The sequence below is a fragment of the Podarcis melisellensis genome (genome assembly GCF_964234715.1).
Source record: "Podarcis melisellensis genome assembly, chromosome: 11".
Classification (NCBI taxonomy): domain Eukaryota; kingdom Metazoa; phylum Chordata; class Lepidosauria; order Squamata; family Lacertidae; genus Podarcis; species Podarcis melisellensis.
The window spans coordinates 48,258,700-48,278,484 of record NC_138543.1 but is presented as its reverse complement, the minus strand read 5'-3'; the positions used below and the strand labels follow the sequence as shown (position 1 = coordinate 48,278,484).

Here is a 19,785-nt window from a genome sequence, read left to right as displayed (position 1 = left end):
ACCCCTGAGTTGTCCGCGACTGGATCTAACAGCTAGGGGTCTCTTTACCCTTTACCTATATATGACCAACATTTGAGGGCAAGCTGGGGTGGTGGGTTGTAGCATAAATCTCATCTCTCCCATATCTCCATACATTGGTTTATTTATATATTAGGCCGAGGGAGGGACAATGTTTATGCTGAAACCCATCGTCCCTTAAAGACCAGATCCTGCGTTCAGGAGTGGCTCCCCTGAGTGCTTCTTGGTTATGCCGCAAGCCATCCAAAACACGCACGTTCGTTGTTTGCCGGCTGCTCCGGGCTTCTCCACTTGGTTACAAGAGAATGGAGAAGGCCGAAGGGCTCAGAAGGAGGAGGAGGAAGGAGGAGGAGAGAGGCTGTTTTCAAAATACAGTGATTCCCATTCTTCCCTGAGAAAGAAGGCTCTCGAGTCGGCAAATGGGAGCGCCATTGTTGGGACCCCCGCCCTCCCCATCAGCGAGGGATGTTGAGAAATAGCTGAGGTTAAAAAGCTCCCTGAAACGAGGCTGAACAAAAGATGACGAGCTTGTTTCTGACAGGCCCCTTAAAGATACGCACAGATTGTGAAAATATAATTAGAGGCCTGGCTTTGTCTGCCCACAATGAGTGGGAAATGTTGAAAGAAGCGGCCTCCTCACTCTTTATTGAACCATCCCCCCGCAGGAGACAATGAGGGGGCTTGTGAGCCTGCTCCTTCTCCTAATGAGAAACGTTAATTGCCACAATTTCCAGAGTGTGTTAAGCACCCTGTGCCCAAGGAAGCGGGTTGGGGGGGCGGGAGAGAGTCGAGAGGAGGGAGGGCCCCGGGAGGGGGTGTTTTATTTAAAAGCTTCTCAGCCCCATTAAATGTGGTAACAGAGATAATGGAAAATAAAATCGCTGTGTTTTCAAATTCTGCAGCTCCGACAATAGGAAAGAGTTAGCTGCAGATGTGCGATTGTCGGCCGATTCTCATCCCCAGAGCAAGTCGCCCTGGGAGGTGCCTCACATTTCTTCACTGTGGCTCTGCGATTGCTTGCAAGATGGACTTCCTAAATAAAAAAAAAAGTGGGAATGTGGTTTGTTTTAATTTTGTGGTAATTTTTAAAGAATCCTCACAGACCAAATGTAAACATCAAACACTGATTTCCAACCCCCTCCCTGTACAGCGTAAGAAGAGAACTCTCTTGGTTCAGATCAACTAGAAGCCCAAACACAGGGCATGAGCAATTCTGGAGGTGGGATGCAGATGTCTTGGCTCCTAGCCATGGGGAATTTTTATTCAGTTCACATTTAAAGGTGACCTACCCGACTCACACTTTTTAGAACTGTTCATGAACTAAAACTCAGTGAAATTCACACTTCTACGAATTTTGCAAGGCAGATAATAAGTGCCCAGAATGTACATGTTTGGTTAAAGTGTGCATAAAAATGGACATGTTCATGAAAGTAACATCCAGAGTCACATTACACCAGGGGAAAATGTGTATATTGCAAAAATGTGTATATTAGGCAGGACCGCATAAGTTGTTGCTTCAGTTTTTTGCACACTGCTTGGTGGTATCCTTAATACATTAAGCAATATAGAAATTACATAATCAATCCTACAAAAATACAATTTTTACATACAAAAAATAGGAAAAATCATTCATACACGCACAGACACACCAGAAACCTATGTAGAAATTTGGAGGACTGGACGTAAGATTGAAAGAATGAGAAACTGAGAGAAACAGAGATTTGCCCATATCTATCCTCCATGAATTTGTCAAATGCCCTTTAAATGTGGCCAGTTATGAGGGGCATCCTTACAACTGCCCTAGCCATTCATCATGAGACCACTCACCATTCCCTCTTCTCAGGGGGCAAACCTGTATGTCACCCCTGACCACTGGCCTTGCTAGCTAGGGATCATGGGAGTTGTAGTCCCAAAACATCTGGAGGGCCAAGTTTGGCCATGCCTGACCTAATCCAACCCTCAGCTATGCAGGAATATGCAGCTGTCCCTTACTGGGAGCGCACCTGCAACTTTGGTGTTATCACCACCATGCTCTAACCAACTAAGCTATTATCCAGGCTGGTTTCCCATCCAGTTTGAAACCACCCTGGACCCTGCTTAGCTCTGCAAATGTGCTAGCAGTTTTACTGCTGCATCAATTGTCTTCAACAATTGTCTTCAACACGGAGTTCTAGCTGTGTTGTAGTAATATAGAAGAGATATTTTATTAACATGCAGACGCCCATATATATATATATATACACACACATATACATATATACATATACATATACATATATATATATATATATGTGTGTGTGTGTGTGTGTGTGTATATATATATATATATATATATACACACACACACAATGTCCATCAGCTGAACGGAGCCTTCTTTAATTGAACAAGCTAATGGACAGTCTTGCTTTTAAGGTTCTGTTCATCTTAAAGATACAGTAACACAGTGGCGTAGCGTGGGGGGTGCAGGGGGGGCCGGCCGCACCGGCCGCAAATTACTTGCCTTGCCCCGGGTGCTGACAACCCACGCTACGCCACTGCAGTAACATATATCATCATGGGTGGGTGAGTACCAAGGAAGCTGAAGAACAGGAGGAGGAGGCATGAAAACAAATCTATGTGCAAGGGGGAGTTGAGAAAAGTAATGAGCATGGAGAAAAAAGGAGAGTGGAATGGGTGCACCATGAGGTGCAAGAAAGGGGGGGATGCAGAAGGGGGTATGGGAATGGGCTTGAAGATGAAAGCAGCAGCATGAAAGGGCCTGAAAAATAGGAGCAGGGGGTGGCTTCATAACTGGACAGAAGTGGGAAAGGGTGCTTAGCAGTTGCAATGTGTGCAAAGAGGAGGATACAGGAGGTTTTCATGGGGTGGTTTGTGTGCAAAGTGGGAGGAGGTTGCACAAAAGGAGGGAGTGGAGGCGAAGGCGAAAACAGGGGTGCAAGGTGGAGCTGCAGAGATAGAGAAGAAAGAAGTGGCTTCAGAAATGGGGTGGGGAAGGTGAAAAGTGAGTTTATTAATTGCATGGGGTGTGAAGGACAAGATCTTGGAGGTTCGTTAGAGGTGGGAGCAGGTGAGCAGGGGCACAGCCCATAGCTCAGTGTTTCTAAACCTGTGGGTCCCCAGATGTTGTTGGACTACAACTCCCATCATGCCTAGCCAGCATGACCAGTGGTCAGGGATGATGGGAGTTGTAGTCCAACAACATCTGGGGACCCATAGGTTGAGAACCGCTGCTAGCTGGTGAACAAAATGGCAGATTAATGCGGAAACAAGGCAGAATGGACTTTTGAACATGGGAGGATGCGGGATTTATTCTAGGGCAGGAGTAAAATACTAAAAGTGGGCAACTGGTTAATTTCTCTCTCTCTCTCTCTCTCTCTCTCTCTCTCTCTCACACACACACACACACACACGATGCACAGTGTATTGTACGCTACGCAGTGGGTGGAATTTAATGTCACACTATTAGAAATATGCCATCTGCTCAAGCATATCAGCTTGCTAGACAGAATTATTCTCCTCTCCTCCACATGTTCTGGGGGTTCTCTCAGCAATTTGGGGGAGGCACAGGGGGCACTGAGGGGGAGGAGAGAAAGGAAAAGCTCTTTGCACAAGTGGAAGCACATGCACAGGGCTGTCAACGCCCATGCTTTTGAGGGAACACATGTGGCGGTAACATGGACAAAAATGAACTGCTTCATTCATCCCTAACTACCCTTCAATAATCCGGCACATGCTTCACTTGCGAGGGGTCTCCAGTACAGTCCTGGATGACTCCAGTTGACAGGAGCAGCTGGTGGGAAGAACTTCTGCCTGAGATCTAGGAAAGCCAGTCAGAGTACATAGTGCTGGGCTAGGCAGAAAACTAAAAGCTATGGTTTTCCCAGTAGTGATGTATGGAAGTGAGACCATAAAGTGGACCATAAAGAAGGCTGATCGCCGAAGAATTGATGCTTTTGAATTACGGTGCTGGAGGAGACTCTTGAGAGTCCCATGGACTGCAAGAAGATCAGACCTATTCATTCTGAAGGAAATCAGCCCTGAGTGCTCCCTGGAAGGACAGATCCTGAAGCTGAGGCTCCAATACTTTGGCCACCTCATGAGAAGAGAAGACTCCCTGGAAAAGACCCTGATGTTGGGAGAAGGAGAAGGGGACGACAGAGGATGAGGTGGTTGGACAGTGTTCTCGAAGCTACCAGCATGAGTTTCACCAAACTGTGGGAGGCAATGGAAGACCGGAGTGCCTGGCGTGCTCTGGTCCAGGGGGTCACGAAGAGTCGGACACGACTAAACGACTAAACAACAACAGGCAGAAAACTGCTTAACTAGTGAGTCCCCAAAAAAGGGGTCGTCTTATACACACAAAAAATACGGTATCACAAACCATCTGCAGATATCTCTTGATCCTGGCAATGAAATTAAGATGATTCTTCAGACAACAAATGCCTGGTAAAATATTACCTTTGTTAAAACTCAAAATAAATTCTTTGCATCAAGTCTCCCATGGCAGCCACGAAGGACCACCTATTTTTTCAAGAATGATTGGTAGCATGTGCTGTCTAGGACCCTGGCTTTACCAGCTGAGTCTTGGAGGAGTCCATTGGTGAGTTGGTGCAATTCCCAGAACATGCTCCTTGGTTGAGGCCAGGCAGTGTTCTTTGCATACTGGCTGTGTGGCCTAGCGTGTTCCCCAGAATCCTTTGCAGTGCCCCAGAATCCTGCCATGACAGGTGTCAACTTGGGAAGTGTTTCCTGAATGCAAGGAGCATGAAAACTATGGATCCAAGTCTATGCCATGGTATCTTATGCTATAAACATAGACCAGGAACAAGCTAACAGAGAATCAGTACTCTAGCAGAACCATTGAGGTGGTCTAAGCACATGAGCCAAACCTCATGATCAAGGCAGAAGCCAATGTCCCCTTCTCCCAGATGCAAGCCAACTTTGCCCTGTGGGAGAGGGACAAAATCCATTCAGGCCTCAAGTAGCAATTATCTGCTCATCTTCAAGGTGCACTCATTCATCCAGTTTCCCAAAGAGAACATGCCTTTGGCCCTTTAGCACAAGGGCGGGAAACAAAGTGCCTTCCATAGGCTATTGGACTACAGCTCCCATCATCCTTGACCATTGGCTGGGGGAAGATGGGAGTTAGAGCCCAGCAGTATTGGCAGGGTGCAGGGTTAAAGGTAAAGGACCATTAGGTCCAGTTGTGACCGACTCTGGGGTTGCGGCGCTCATCTCGCTTTATTGGCCAAGGGAGCTTGTGTACAGCTTCCGGGTCATGTGGCCAGCATGACTAAGCCGCTTCTGGCGAACCAGAGCAGCGCACGGAAATGCCGTTTACCTTCCCACCGGAGCGGTACCTAATTATCTACTTGCACTATGACGTGCTTTTGAACTGCTAGGTTGGCAGGAGCAGGGACCGAGCAAGGGGAGCTCACCCTGTCGTGGGGATTCGAACCATCGACCTTCTGATCGGCAAGTCCTAGGCTCTGTGGTTTAACCCACAGTGCCACCCGCGTCCCTGAGCAGTATCGGCAGGGCGCAGGGTTAGTTAAGTACAAATGCATCACATGCAACATCCCTTATGTGACCACCGAGCCAAAGAAATAAGTAACTATACAAACTTTGGAAGACATCTGAAGGCAGCCCTGTATAGGGATTTTTTAAAAAAATGTTTAATTATATTTTTATATCTGTTGGAAGCCGCCCAGAGTTGCTGGGGCAACCCAGTCAGATGGGTGGGGTATTATTATTATTATTATTATTGACATTTTAAAGTGAGGTTGATCAGAACAAATGTTCACAGGTTATTTCCTTGTACCAAGGAACAGGTGAAAAGAGCCAACATTGGCAGGACTGGCAGCAACTGCAGCAGATACGCTCTATGCTTATGATAACGTACTCTCTTGTTAATTATGCTGCTTTAAATGTGCATTTTATATTTGAGTTCCTTTAGTAGTGTCTTCTTTTGAAATGTTTTAAGATATATATATATATTTGTTAACTTTTCTGCATTAAATGTGCATTCTGTAGCGGACCTCCTTCGCAATGGTTTACAGTCTTTTGAAATCTTTCATATAACATTTTAGTTTCCTTCTAATGTTGCTTTGGGTGTATACTTTATATTTGACTTTATTCAGTCACATTTTCTCCTGCATGGTTTTATTTGGTGTTTTAGTGTGTTGTAAAACGCTTTGAGTCCGCCCCCCCCTTTAAATATAAAACAGTATAGAAATGGAATGAATAATAATCAGTAAGAGCTGTTCGACAGTGGAATTTGCTGCCAAGGAGTGTGGTGTAGTCTCCTTCTTTGGAGGTCTTTAAGCAGAGGCTTGACAACCATATGTCAGGAGTGCTCTGATGGTGTTTCCTGCTTGGCAGGGGGTTGGACTCGATGGCCCTTGTGGTCTCTTCCAACTCTATGATATTCTATGATTCTATGATTCTATAATAATATGTGATGATCTGCTTACTGATTTAGGTTACTAAAACCAAACCTTGATGGTCCAGAGGGCTGCTGCAAACCACAGTCAACAGATTTAGAATTAACAAACCATAAGTAATAGATACAGAATTAACAACCCCAGCGTCCTGTCTGAAAATATGTGTGCTTTAATGTTACAAAACGTCCCTAGGAAGGATACAACATTTTCCTGCTTCCTCGTCACCTCTACTGTAATCCAGCCCATGAGTCAGGGATATGGGATGATTAGATCATTTAAAAAAGAAGAAATACAACAATCAAAGCAAAGCTAGAACCAAGCCCTAAGTCTTGTGCCAAAGGTGGGGAAGAACACGAAGATTGCAGTGGCTAAATTGGAGGATTAAGGGGTTGGTCGGTAGGTAGGCAGGTAGGTGCAGAACGATTTCTGTTTAATGCTCAGGTCCTTTCTACAACACAGAATGCGGGGGCACTCTTAACAGCAATAGTCTTTGCTTATCTGTCCAGAACATAAGATCTAAGGGATGAGACCTCTTTCCAAAGGTGGAGCAAGGGGAGCCTTTCTCACAAACCACATGGGCCAGAGATCTCCCTCCTCATATTGTCTGCCACGGTTTCCCAATGGACTGGATGTGCTCCTTTGCCTTCATCCTCAGCGCAGCAATACTGGTGTTGCGGGGGTCCACCTCTTCCAGCGGGAATTTGTCCACAAAGTTTGTCCCGCACTGGTAAGGCGGTGGAGGCCCCATGGCTCCTAGGGGTTGCAAGGTGTGTCCCATGGGGGGAGAGTTTAGGAAAGGGGGAGGGGTGTAGCTGCTGGGGAGGCTCTGTGGGGAAGCCACGAATCCTGGCAACGTCTGCAGGGGGCTGGTGTTGGGCATGGGTGGGTTCAGCCACGAGTCCAGGGGCAAGTTGCTGCCGATGGTCCCGATGGCAGAGGGCTGAGGTGAGCGGTTGAAGGAGAGGATGGGGGAATCCTGCAACTTCATGGATGTTACCTCCAGCTTCTCTTGACGACGCCACTTGGCTCTCCGGTTCTGAAACCAAACCTAAAGGGAAAATTAAAAACCACATAAATACAAAGCAGACACATAGCTTCCAACATTTCCCAGATGGAAATAGAGACATCCTATTCTACATAAAAGAAGATCAAACCTCTCCATTCTTAAGGAAATCAGCCCTAAGTGTTCACTGGAAAGACACATCCTGAAGCTGAGGCTCCAATACTTTGGCCACCTCATGAGAAGAGAAGACTCCCTGGAGAAGACCCTGATGTTGGGAAAGATGGAGGGCACAAGGAGAAGGGGACGAGATGGTTGGACAGTGTTCTCGAAGCTACCAGCATGAGTTTGACCAAACTGTGGGAGGCAGTGGAAGACAGGAGTGCCTGGCGTGCTCTGGTCCATGGGGTCACGAAGAGTCGGACACAACTAAATGACTAAACAACGACATTCTACATAAGGAAGCTGCCCCTGCTTTTGATCTCCCTCACACAAAGACATCATACACACACCTTGAGCCAGTGACAATGTGTTTAAAAAATGAGAATGCAAAGGAAAACACGGTTTTGCGTAAAATCCACATGTGCTAATTTATAGGCATAGATGCAGATTTGGAAACAATAAGCAAGGAATCACCCAAGGAGTCCCGTCAGTGCAAACCTGGTGCAAGAACCTCTGCTTGTGCAATGGGGTTTTCTCTCTCTCCTCCCTCTCACCCCCTGAATTTGTCTCTGGGGGGAATGGGGAGAACCCCAGAACAGGACACGGGATGAGGACAGGAGGGGATCATTTCATCTGGCAAGCTGCAATGCTCATAGGATGCTCACCATAAGAAATTACAACCCCTGTAATTTAAATAGAAATATAATGCAGCTCAGGTGGCGCTGTGGGTTAAACCACAGAGCCTAGGGCTTGCCAATCAGAAGGTCAGCAGTTCGAATCCCCACGCCGGGGTGAGCTCCTGTTGCTCGGTTCCTGCTCCTGCCAACCTAGCAGTTTGAAAGCACGTCAAAGTGCAAGTAGATAATAGGTACCGCTCCGGCGGGAACGTAAACGGCGTTTCTGTGTGCTGCTCTGGTTTGCCAGAAGCGACTTAGTCATGCTGGCCACATGACCCGGAAGCTGTACGCCGGCTCCCTTGGCCAATAAAGCGAGATGAGCGCCACAACCCCAGAGTCAGCCAAGAGTGGACCTAATGGTCAGGGGTCCCCTTTACCTATAAGGTAAAGCTCAGGGATACGGCTCAGGAAAGGCTGCCATGTGGTGAGCTGTGAGCCTATTCAGTCACCATGCAAGTGCTAAACTGTTGATGAGCCCCATCTGCTCTCCCTCCTGCAGCTTCGTTAACCTGGACTTGGACCAGGCAGCCCTTGCAATAGAGGGGTCCTTCAGTGAGCAGCGAGGAGGTTCAGGCAGAGGAAACCAAAATTTATGAGGCAAAAATCCTGGCTATGTTCCCCAGTGGGGTCTGGGGAGCTCACTGCACCCCGCTGTGCTGCTCAAGCCCGTGTCTGCCAACTTGAAAGGCAGAGGGGTGTGTGACCTGGGAGTGTGTCCCTGCCATGGATGATCCTCCGTCTCCAGCATGATTTGTGGTTCGTTCCTCCATAATTCGGACACTTGGCATTAATCAAGAGGTGCTCTTGGACCGACATATGCTAATAGGCTGCAATCAGTCAGCTGCCAAAAGGACAGGACTTGGCTTTTTGAAGGTATCTGAATGTTTTCTTTGAAGCTTGAGAATCCTTTCAACGGCTGGGAAAAGAAGGAGGAGTATAAGGTGATTTGTGCTTTCTTATGTTTTTCAAATGGTCTCCTTTTTCCTGTCCTCCCCTATATAATGAAAAGGGTGTGTGTAGCTCAGGAACAGGGAAACTCGGCCCTCCAGATGTTTTGGGGCTACAATTCCCATCATCCCTGACCACTGGTCCTGTTAGCTAGGGATGATGGGAGTTGTAGTCCCAAAACATCTGGAGGGCCAAGTTTGCCTATGCCTGGTGTAGCTGATGCTATGTTATTCTGTTTGTTACTTCGGAAAGAGGAACAATGGAAGATAGTAATTAACTCTCCCAGCACACCAGGTCCGGAACAACAATGCATATTGTGAAATGGATTGTTTATTTATAAGATGTAAGCGAGGTGCTGTTTGTAAGGTGAAAAAAGTGGCCAGCTGGAAGAATGGTTTAGCGGCAAGTGAAGGATGTAAACTGGACTCTAAATAAGAAATGATGCGGCTATGTGAGGAAATGGTGATGATCATATGTTTGGAACAGCAGTGGGAAACTTGATTTTAAGAAAATGTATTAAATTAATATAAATTGGTTTGATTTGTAATAATCTGGAAAATTAATTTTAAAAAATTGAAAAGTGTATATATAAACTTGGCCACCGCAGAGTCGGGTGTAGATGAGAATGCACATTCCATGCAATTTTCAATCATGAGTTTTCAGATATGTGAAAATATATCTCTTGTACAGTGGTACCTCAATTTACAGACACTTCAGGTTACAGACGCTTCAGGTTACAGACTCCGCTAACCCAGAAATAGTACCTCGGGCTAAGAACTTTGCTTCAGGATGAGAACAGAAATTGTGCTGCGGCGGCATGGCGGCAGCGGGAGGCCCCATTAGCTAAAGTGGTGCTTCAGGTTAAGAATGGTTTCAGGGTAAGAATGGACCTCCGGAACGAATTAAGTTCTTAACTAGAGGTACCACTGTATATTAAATGAGACTTGTGAAACTGGCCTAGCTCATAAGTAAACAGCCAAATCACAGTTATTTGCCTTGAAGCCTAAATAATCACAAGGTGCTGCAGGACCCTGTTTTCATTTAAGTAAATGAGATCCCAAGGGTGCTTTAATAGTAGAATTTTGCCTTCCAACTGCCTTTCACTGAAAGTCAACCAGAACTATTTGATTGCCCAAAGAAAAAGAGCTTCTCTCTCATATACTTTCTGAGTTTAGATGCCGGCCAAAATCCTTTAAAACCATACCAAGCCCTGAGCTCCCTTAGTTAATTCAAACTTGACGGGTTAAAAAAGAAACCCCCTGCAGGCAATTTTGTCTCATGCTCCCCATCAAATAATTCCCCTTAGTCCATAAACCCAAATCTGCTCTCATTACCCACTAGAAGGGATAAAATTAGTGCTGGTTTTTGGAGGCTGCTTTTTCCAAACACACACACTTTTGGAAGCCCTCCCAGATTTTTTCCTTCTTCTTTTTACAGATGACTAGTAAATATTTCAGGCTTCTCAAACATTTTCGTGATCCAGGGATTACAGATCATTCAGCTTTCATTAAGCCTGCGAAAAACCTCCCACTTACAATTAAGCGGGTGGGGGAGAAATCCCCAACTTTCTTCTTTTCGGTGGGAACTGACGTTTCTGAGAAGCCGCAAAGGTGGAGACTCACACATGCATGAGAACGCACCTCTTTGCAACACACTCTACAACTGGTGGGATCCAGCTAAGGTTAAGTGCCGTACTTTTAAGTCCTTGGTGGGAAAAAACATATCTCCATATGTATCCACCCACAATAGGATCTTGATGCGATAAGGAGGTAAATATTGCTACTTGACACTTCCCCTCAATTTCTGTGAAGTGGGTGTATCAAGGGGTCTTGCTTTCATCCGCAAAGTTCTTCAGCAATCATTCATATATTCCTCTAAACAAATTAGGCTCTCACAATGCAATTCATCTAGCGAAAAACACGGGTACCGTAAAGAGCTTAGCTGGTTGCTGCACCGCAAATATATATGCTTTTGCTCTGCATTAACTTGCGCAGGACCTTGCCAGATTTAGAACTCTGGGAGATCAGGGTTCTAAATCTAACCGGAGGAAGTGAGGTGGGAGTCTGCTCAAGTACAGCAAACTCCCCTTCTCGAGAACTTCAGCCCCCAACATGTGGGAGGCTGGGCCAATGAGAACATGGGGGAGCAGGCAAGGGGCTCCTCCCTTCTCCCCCCACCCCACAGAGCAGCTCCTTATGCATCACCACAAGAGAGGGGGAAAGATCTGCATAAAAGGTGTACGTGCTGTTCTATACGCATAGATACACATTTAGAAATAATTGCTGGAATTTCAATAGAAGTATACAATGCATCTCACCACAGTGCGGAAGTGACCTGTGCCTGCTCAGCCTGCTGCCTGAGCTGTCTAACTATTGATGGGCAACTTCAAGGCCTTTCTTGGTCCACTTCCGAAAGATTTTCAAACTGAGCTTGGACTGAACAGCCCTTCAGAGAAAAGGCTGCAAAGTTGGACACATGGGACAGGATTCAACTCAATGGTTGCATGCACGGAATAAGGTCTGCTAGCTTGCACAAGTGGACATCCTGTTCTTCTGCTGTTATGTGTCCTCTTGCATGCTCCCCAAATCTGCTCCAGAGGGTTGGGATGGGGGGAACCCGGAACAGTATGTGGGGCTAGAAGTCTCAGTGCTCAAGCAGACCTTGTTCCATGCACACATACCCCGCTTAGCACTATGTTGAATAAAGGAGGGGTAGGAAGGAAGAATACACGAGAGTCCTATGGGCACCACAACGCATACATGGTGTTACTGCACGTAGATGGGGCCGAACCAACTATTAGGTAGACTGAAGTGACTTTTTTGGATGCTAAGAGGCGGAGAGGGACCATGAGATGTTGGAAGGCAGAGCTGTGTGTGACACACAGTGTTGTTGACATCCATCTGTCTCAGGAGACAATGGAGTGTGCTTTCAAGGGTGAAGTCAAACTGCTGCATTAGCGGCACTGAAGTGGCCTGTTCAGGGTGCAAGCTTGGGCAGTGTGTAATGAGGTCCTGAGCTGCCCAGAAGTCAGAGCTCTTCTCTCAGCCTTGCTGATGGGGTCCAAAGGAAAGCAGAGCAATATGTTGGGCACGAGGGTGGCTGTAGGAGTTGCTGGAAGTGTGCCCCATTATTATTATTATTATTATTATTATTATTATTATTATTATTATTATATTTGTAAACCACCTCTTATCTGTAGATCTCAGGGTGATTCACAACATGGGGCTCCTGCTTAGAAATGTGCTGTGAAGGACATTCTCTCGTCTACAGTGTTGCAGGAAAATTCAACCGCTGGTCCAGTTGGCTTCTAGACATATCAGGAAAGGGAGCAGTACCCTTTGTCTTGGAGCCAGGACAGAGTGAGTAGCTCCATGTGCACAAAAGGTGCACATCAGTTCTACCTCCTCTTCAGCCAATGGGGTGGCCCAATGGGCTTCAGTTTACACCAAAGCCCTGATGAAGCACTGCCACCTCTTCCCCCGGACTCTGGGCGCATGCCTTTAAGTTTATCGTGAAACGGGAAAGGAGGCAGCTGTGGGCCTTCTCACCTGCTAGCTTCCCACTTCTATTGCCTTCCCCCTTCCTTAGCTGCTGTAGCAAGCAGGTCTCCAGGTGCAGTGCTGGATTAAACCCTGAGGCAGTTGAAATCTCGGGGCCTCCTGCTCTAGTATGATAGCATTCAACTAAGAAAGCTTGGTTCCAATTTTCTTTCAAGATCAAATCAATGTTGTTTTGATCTGTTTGTCACAGGGCCCTTAAAAGTTGCGGGGCCGACGGACCGGTGCCTAATGTGCCTGTTTGGTAATCCAGCACTGTCCAGGTGTGCCGTTCAGCAGGTGAAGTAGTGGGACAAACCAGGACTGGGGACCAAGTGAGCTGACATCTACAGCTGCATTGGGAAATTTAAAGGGATGTGTGACTTTAAATGGGAAGCAATCCTAGAATCCTAGAATCATAGAGTTGGAAGAGACCACAAGGGCCATCGAGTCCAACCCCCTGCCAAGCAGGAAAATCCTGCACTCCCATCCACAGCTTATCACCGAAAAGGGGAAGCAGGTAATAAAAGAAACCCTGCTCTCAGTTTTGCAGTGCTGCTAGAGGCTACACGGAGCAATAAATTCAAATTCGGAAGCAAGAAAATGAACCTAAAGAACTTGAAAAGCCTGCCTCTCTGTGGGCATTGCTAGATGCTAAGGTGCCGATTACATAGGCTGTATTTCAAATGACATATTATTATTCTATATTGCAGGCCAGTGGTGGACCTACATTTTGGGGGGTCCTGAAGCTTGAACTGTTATGGGGACCCCTTTGCAACCAGCAACAAGGTCTGGGTAACCATTGTTATCTTCTTCAGTGGGGCTGTTCCACGACAGATCACCACTATTGACGTTGGGATTCACTCAAACATTGCAGGAAAGCTGGTTCTTGTTTAACGAATCTCTAAGTTTCATGCAAAGGGTTGTAGCAGGAAGAACATGGAACGAGGTGCCAATTGCACATGCTATTTCTGGAGCATTCAAAGAATTTGAAAATTAATCCTGATTGTCACATACTTGGGAAACTAAAACTAACCTAAGGTGCTTATTTGTTTATTTTTTTTACTATAGTTTCTCCTTTCCTTTTCTGTCTCCCCCTCTCTTACCCCAAAATCTATGGTACCCTATAAATAAATAGGGAACTTCCAATAAGTTTTAAAACACATACATCAATGTAAATGATATTTTAAATTGCACAATCTACCAAAACGACGACAAACCAACCAACACCTTTCTCCTGTGCTGGACATTGCATGATTAGGAGAATTCTTAGCCAGAGTATCTGAAACTAAACACTCATAATTAGAGAGAGGTTGCGGTCTGGAGTGTTAAAAAAAGGCAGATTAAGGAAAATCCTTCACTACGTATGCAAAGTCTGAAATTATATCCAGGGTGGGGGAGACTTTTACTGGATTAGCAGGGAAAGGCTGCTTTTGACTGAGGTCTTCTAATGAAGATGAGAACCTGAGGATTAACTGTCCAAGATTTCACCATGTGGCTAGATGGAGAAGGAGGAGGAAGAAGAGAAGACCACCTGCCATTTTACCTGGACTCTCACTTCAGGTAGGTTGACCTTCATAGCCAGCTCCTCTCGGCTATAGACATCGGGGTAGTGGGATTTCTCAAAGGCTCGCTCAAGTTCGTGCAGCTGGTAGGTGGTGAAGGTTGTCCGGTTCCTCCGGTGTTTCTTCTTGGGCTGGTCTTCATCAGACAGTTTGCCGTCGCTGTTGTTGCAAGTGACCAGCTCTGGACTCAAGCACTCCTCTGAGCGTTTGGAGCAGTAGGGGTCTGGGGGGGGGGAGAAGAAGGAGAGGTGAGGCAACCCACCAACAAATGGAGCCAAAGCTCATGGATTTAAGGCTGTAACCTTGTACACACTTACCTGGGAGTAAGTCCCATTGAAATCAGTAGAACTTACTTCTGAGTAGGCATGCATAGGATTGGGCAGCCAAGCTGATTCACACCAGCATGTCTACCTGATGCTAAGCACATTTGAGTGAACGTAAGTATACCACTGATTTCAACACCATTTGCTTCCAAATTTAAAAAATCCAGACTTCTTGTCTTGATTTGTTTTAACATTTTGAGCTGGTTTCACAGAGAACTAATAGAGATAGATGATAGATATAGATGATAAATAGATAGATAGAGATGATAGATAGATGATAGATAGATAGATAGATGATAGATATAGATGATAGATAGATACATCTCCTTTATCTTTTAAAAGACTTCAAGTGTTTTACAAGAAAGAAAATATATATTTCTATTAATCAGCACCATATAATCACATTACTTAATTGGTGATCTTACTGTATCCTTTTGTGTGTTCCTCATTTCTGTTGCCTTCAGTTTTGACTTTATTTCAAAATAAAATCCAGTGTTTAAAGCAACATCGATATTGCTTCTGTTTCTGCCTTTTGCAGCCTAGCCCTGGATCCTAAAACCTATTACGTATATGCAAATTGCCATTGATTTCGTTGCTTTGAAGTCCGTTAGCTCTGATCTGGACTGGAGCAATCCTGTGCATGCCTGCTCAGAATTATGCTGAACTCAGCAGCTCTGTGCCCAGCCAAGGATACATGGTCTTGGTCATTTATATATTATTATGAGTTATTAATATTGTATCAAAATCTAAATGAATGGAAGCTGATCCACACAACTGCTCTGCACAACTTGATGCTTCCCTTTCGTCCCAGCATTGTACTATTCCCTTGGTAAAACAGAGTCCATTCCAAACCATTCTCCAATGGCTGTTTTTGGACCATCGCTCATCTGCTTTGGAAAGGTCTGAGATTGCATCTTGCTGGCTTAGAGCAAAGTCTGCCTAAGCCAGCTTTCCCACTGCTTCCCATGGTGTTGAGCCAGCTGCTCACAAGTGGGGCGTGATCCACATGACACAAGTGCAATGTAGCCTGGGGGAAGCGATTGGAATTTGATGTGCTGGTGGGACTAGAAAACAATGAGACCTACACTTCATCCAGTCTAACGCCCTGTTCTCACAGCAGCCAACCAGATGCCCACGAGAAGCTTACGAGTAAGGCAGGAGGGCAACGGCACTCTTCCCACTTGTGCTCCCCAGGCAATTCAAAGGCATATAATCTCTGACAAGTAGCCTTGTCCTCCCTAAATTTGTCCAGTCCCCTTTAAAGTCACGCAAGTTGGTGGACTTCGCTGCATCTTTTGGAAGTGCAACCTTAACTAGGCACTGAGTGAAGAAGAACTTCCAATGTTCCAAGATTTAGCTTCACTGGATGTCCCCAATGAACATCTCTGCGTCCACTTTCTTCATAACCTGCACAATTTTGCACACCTTCATCATGCCCCAAGCTCTTTGTCATAAAGGGAGTTGCTCCAGCTTCTGTGATCGTTTTGCTTTTGCCCCATGTCTGACTCTTTCCCAGCTCTACGGAACTCTTCTTGAGGTGTGGGGATCAGGACGGGACACAGTGTTCTAAGGGTGGTCACACTGGCTAAGCTCTTCCTAACGTGAGCAGAGGTGGGAGCCCTCAGAGAGAGGAACTCCTGGATAAAATGGACAGCTCATAGGCGTATTGGTCCATTGGTTCCGTGCCATTTGATGGATCCATTTGGGAATAAGCCGCACAAGTGTGGCAACCCCAGATGAGATAAGAAAACAAGCTTGAAGAACCGGACAAGACCACGTTTCTCTGTCTCCTAAGCTCCAAGGCTATTCCCCCAAAAATGGAAACAGCTCCCTTAGCGCAGAAGCAAGTCCCACTGAAATAATCTGAACACTTGCCTTCAAAAAGATGAGTTTAGGGTGAGAATCCCTTCCTGGGAAATCTGGTCCCCAACATACGTTGTTGTTTAGTCGTTTCCGACCCCATGGACCAGAGCACGCCAGGCACTCCTGTCTTCCACTGCCTCCCGCAGCTTGGTCATGTTGGTAGCAAACTACGTACTTCAGTATAAAATGCCATTGTAATGGCATTAACAGCCGCATTAACAGCTCATGCAGGGAGCCTCACTAAGTTCAGTGGGACATGCGACTGTGTCCAGTTTCAGCTCGCTTGCCTTAATTTGCCATGCTGTGCTCTGGGAAATGCTCTCTTTCCTCCCTTGCATGCCAGGGTGCCTTTTCTAAAGTTGTACAATTTACAGAACATCCATGGCACTGTTTGCTCAAGCAGCCAAAGACACACTCAATAGGTTGCTCCTTTGAAAAGCATCACCGTCACCTGGGATCTGCAGGCAGAGCTGGGAGATCTGGAAGAGACGCCTCTTGGAAGCCCTGGAGAGAGGCTGCCAGTCAGTGTAGACAAGACTGAGTTAGATGGACCATGGTCTGACTCTGTGTAAGGCAGCTAACTGTATTTGGGATTTTTAAAGAGTAGGGTTTTTAGAGGGCACTTGGCTGATCTTTATAATTGTGTCTGAGGCGTCTCACAAAGATGCCTGCTCTTTAAAACGCTTTCCTCCTCCTCTTCTTCAGTTATCCCCTCCAACACTTAACTGATTTTAAAGGCGCACATTTAAAAAATGTGCCCCTCTCTTAATAAGAATTTTATTATTTTTACCCCAGCCACACTGGGTGGCTTTCAGCACATAATACATCAAACATAATAAGACATCAATCATTAAGTACTTTCCGAAATAATAATAATGAGGAAGTTATTCGAACTTGCTTCCAAAGGGTGTGGGGGGGGGTTAATGGGGGTCTCCTTCAAATTGAAGCAAAGGACCCACGCACTTTCACTGGTCCCAGCAGCTACAGTAGGACCCGGGTCCTCCAGTAAGTGGGGGACTATGACCTGACACCCGACACCCCCCCCCAAAAAAAACACCCCTCGCACCCTGCCTTACCTCCGAAGTGTTCTTCCGGGGTCCCTTCCTGGCCCTGCCCAGGCTGCTCAGCTGGCATTTTGGAGAAGCAATCCCTGGGGCTGCGCTTCTCTCCCTCCTTCATGGGCCTGCCTCCGCCACTGGCATCGTGGGCTTGGAAGGCACCCAAAAGCGGGTCCTCTTTGGTAAATCCCAGGATCGCTTCGATGCTGTGGAGCCTCGACGGGTTCCCTCCTCCGCTGGGGCTCCTCACCAAGTGCCCAGTCAGGGAGAAGCCGCCGTCGGTCATGTTCAGAAGGGAGCCTTGCTGCAGGTGCATGGAGCTCTCCTGGCGGCAGGGCAGGGGGCTGGTGTGGGGAGGGGGGAGGGCGAGGAGGACAGCCCTCGATCCTCCCCTTCCAAGGACCCCCGGGGGCTTGCCTATGCCATGCGCGCTCCTTCCTTGCTCAGCCGTCCAACAAGACCACGACGGAGAGACCCTGCTTCTCCTTCTTCTTCTCCTCCTCCTTCCAACGGCTGGCAGGATCTGAGAGGCTCCTCAGGCGACCAACTCCCGTCGGGATCTGCTTGTGTCAGAGGGCAGCAGCGGGCGAAGGCGGCTTGCGAGTCCTCGCTGAGCCTAAGCGGCTCTCGGCCCCAGCCTCCCTTCCCGTCTCCTTCCAAGCTGACGGGGCCGGGTCGTCCTCGGACGCCCGAGGATCAGCGGCCAGGATTGGAGTGACCTTTCTCCGTGCAGAGCAAGGAGCTCGCCCGCGCAGCGACGCCACCAGCCCTGCCTGGGAGAGGCGCGGCAGACGTGCGTCCCGTCGGAGTCCCGCGGGCGCTGCTGCTTCCGTGCTCCCGTGCGCTCCGTCTCCCGGGGGCTTTGTGCGACTTGGGGGCCGGAGGCACCTGAATTAACGGGGGTGGGGGCTCTCCTTCGCCTCAGGCTCCTCCCCTCGACGGGAAGGGCGGCCCTTCGAGGAAACTGACCAGCGGGGAGGAAGCAGCCAGAGAGAAACGGTCGCCGTCGAGGGAGGCTGAGGAGTGGACGCGGTTTTGTTTTGTTTTTTGCTAGGGTTTCGGGGAGGTCTCAACTTCCGACGGGCAAGGAAAAGAGGTTTTATTAAATAGAATTGAAAGGATAATATTAAATGGCAACACTAAATATAGAGAATGCGTAAAAATGGAAAATATGGATGATTGGTGGAGAAGATGGTGGAAGTCCAAAAAGTTGAAATTTGTGAATAATGTTTGAGATGGCGTATTTGTAAAAGGAAAATTTTAATAAAAGTTATTATTTTAAAAAAAGGAAAAGAGGTTTTATTTTTGCTTTTAAAAAGGGCAGAAATCTTGTTTCAGAAGGACCAGGCGGTTGCAGAGGGAGGGAGGAGCACAGCAAAGTTTCCAGGAGGCATTTGGGAGCTCACGCACGTCTTAAAAACAAGTGGGTTTTAAAAATTCACAGAGAGGAGCAGCGAAGGCTACTAGCCACGCTGACTATGCCCTGTTCCACAAACACACTTTAAGAAAATCCCCTCCTGCGAACGGGAACGAGAGGATTTCTTTGTCAAAGGAGGAGCTATCTAGGGGCCTAGGGATCTCGTCTGGGAGTCTTGTCAGATTAGGATCTGAATGTGCGGCGGGGGGGGGGGAGGAATCGTGGAAGGGGCGCAGCTTCTCCCTAATCTTGAAAGACTTTCCAAGAAGCCCACCCTTGAAATCCGGGGAGTTTAACGAAAGGATGGAGGTCGTTTTGCGAGAAAGGCGCCTGATGGTTTCACTGGTTCCTCTCTCCCTCCCCTCGCAGAGTGTTAATTAATTAAAGGCAATCAAAATTAGTTAATTGAAATAAATTGGGCAAGTCACAGGAAGGGCTATCGGACGAAGACAGCGATTTAGGGAGCCGTCCAGGTCAGGACTGTGGGGTTTTAATTCGATTTCACCCCGTTGGCTTCGACGGCGTGTTTTTGGCTCCTCGTCTAAAGGACGAGGAACCGCTTGTTCTTTTTTGCAAGGACCTCGTTCCCAGCGCGGGATTGAAAGATGTTATGCAGAGAGGACTCAGGGATAGGATATCGTTCCGGGGGGGAAACTCCGCTTAAAATCCTATTTAAAATGTAACCTCTTAACCCGCAGTTAAGGCATTAATCGATTTGCCGCGCCTATTAACCACTCCTTGTTTTTCCTTCCCGGCTTTGAATAAATGAAATAAA

At 47.0% G+C, this 19,785-nt stretch overlaps 1 protein-coding gene across 3 annotated transcripts; it reads right to left on the bottom strand.

The window, feature by feature from the left end:
* Nucleotides 1–6,629: 6,629 nt before the first annotated feature.
* On the bottom strand, nucleotides 6,630–18,429 carry RAX (retina and anterior neural fold homeobox). Of its 3 annotated transcripts, none has more exons than XM_081929973.1 (3): nucleotides 17,612–18,429; nucleotides 14,331–14,572; nucleotides 6,630–7,509 (listed from the first exon to the last, which is right to left on the bottom strand). In XM_081929973.1, the coding sequence occupies exons 1-3, from the start codon at nucleotides 17,907–17,909 to the stop codon at nucleotides 7,057–7,059; spliced, it is 993 nt and encodes a 330-aa protein (XP_081786099.1). In that variant the 5' UTR covers nucleotides 17,910–18,429; the 3' UTR covers nucleotides 6,630–7,056. The 3 variants fall into 3 exon arrangements, with proteins under 3 accessions (XP_081786099.1, XP_081786100.1, XP_081786101.1); XM_081929974.1 differs by having other exon boundaries at nucleotides 14,343–14,572; XM_081929975.1 differs by having other exon boundaries at nucleotides 14,331–14,548.
* Nucleotides 18,430–19,785: the final 1,356 nt, after the last annotated feature.

Bases quoted from the DNA above. Each gene is read 5' to 3' on its own strand.
- RAX (XM_081929973.1), bottom strand. From the start codon at position 17,909: ATGCACCTGCAGCAAGGCTCCCTTCTGAACATGACCGACGGCGGCTTC. The intron at 14,573-17,611 runs GTAAGGCAGGGT...CCCCCCCCCCAG, and splicing joins CCCGGAAGAACACTTCGGAG to ACCCCTACTGCTCCAAACGC. The intron at 7,510-14,330 runs GTAAAATGGCAG...TTTTCCCTTTAG, and splicing joins TACCTGAAGTGAGAGTCCAG to GTTTGGTTTCAGAACCGGAG.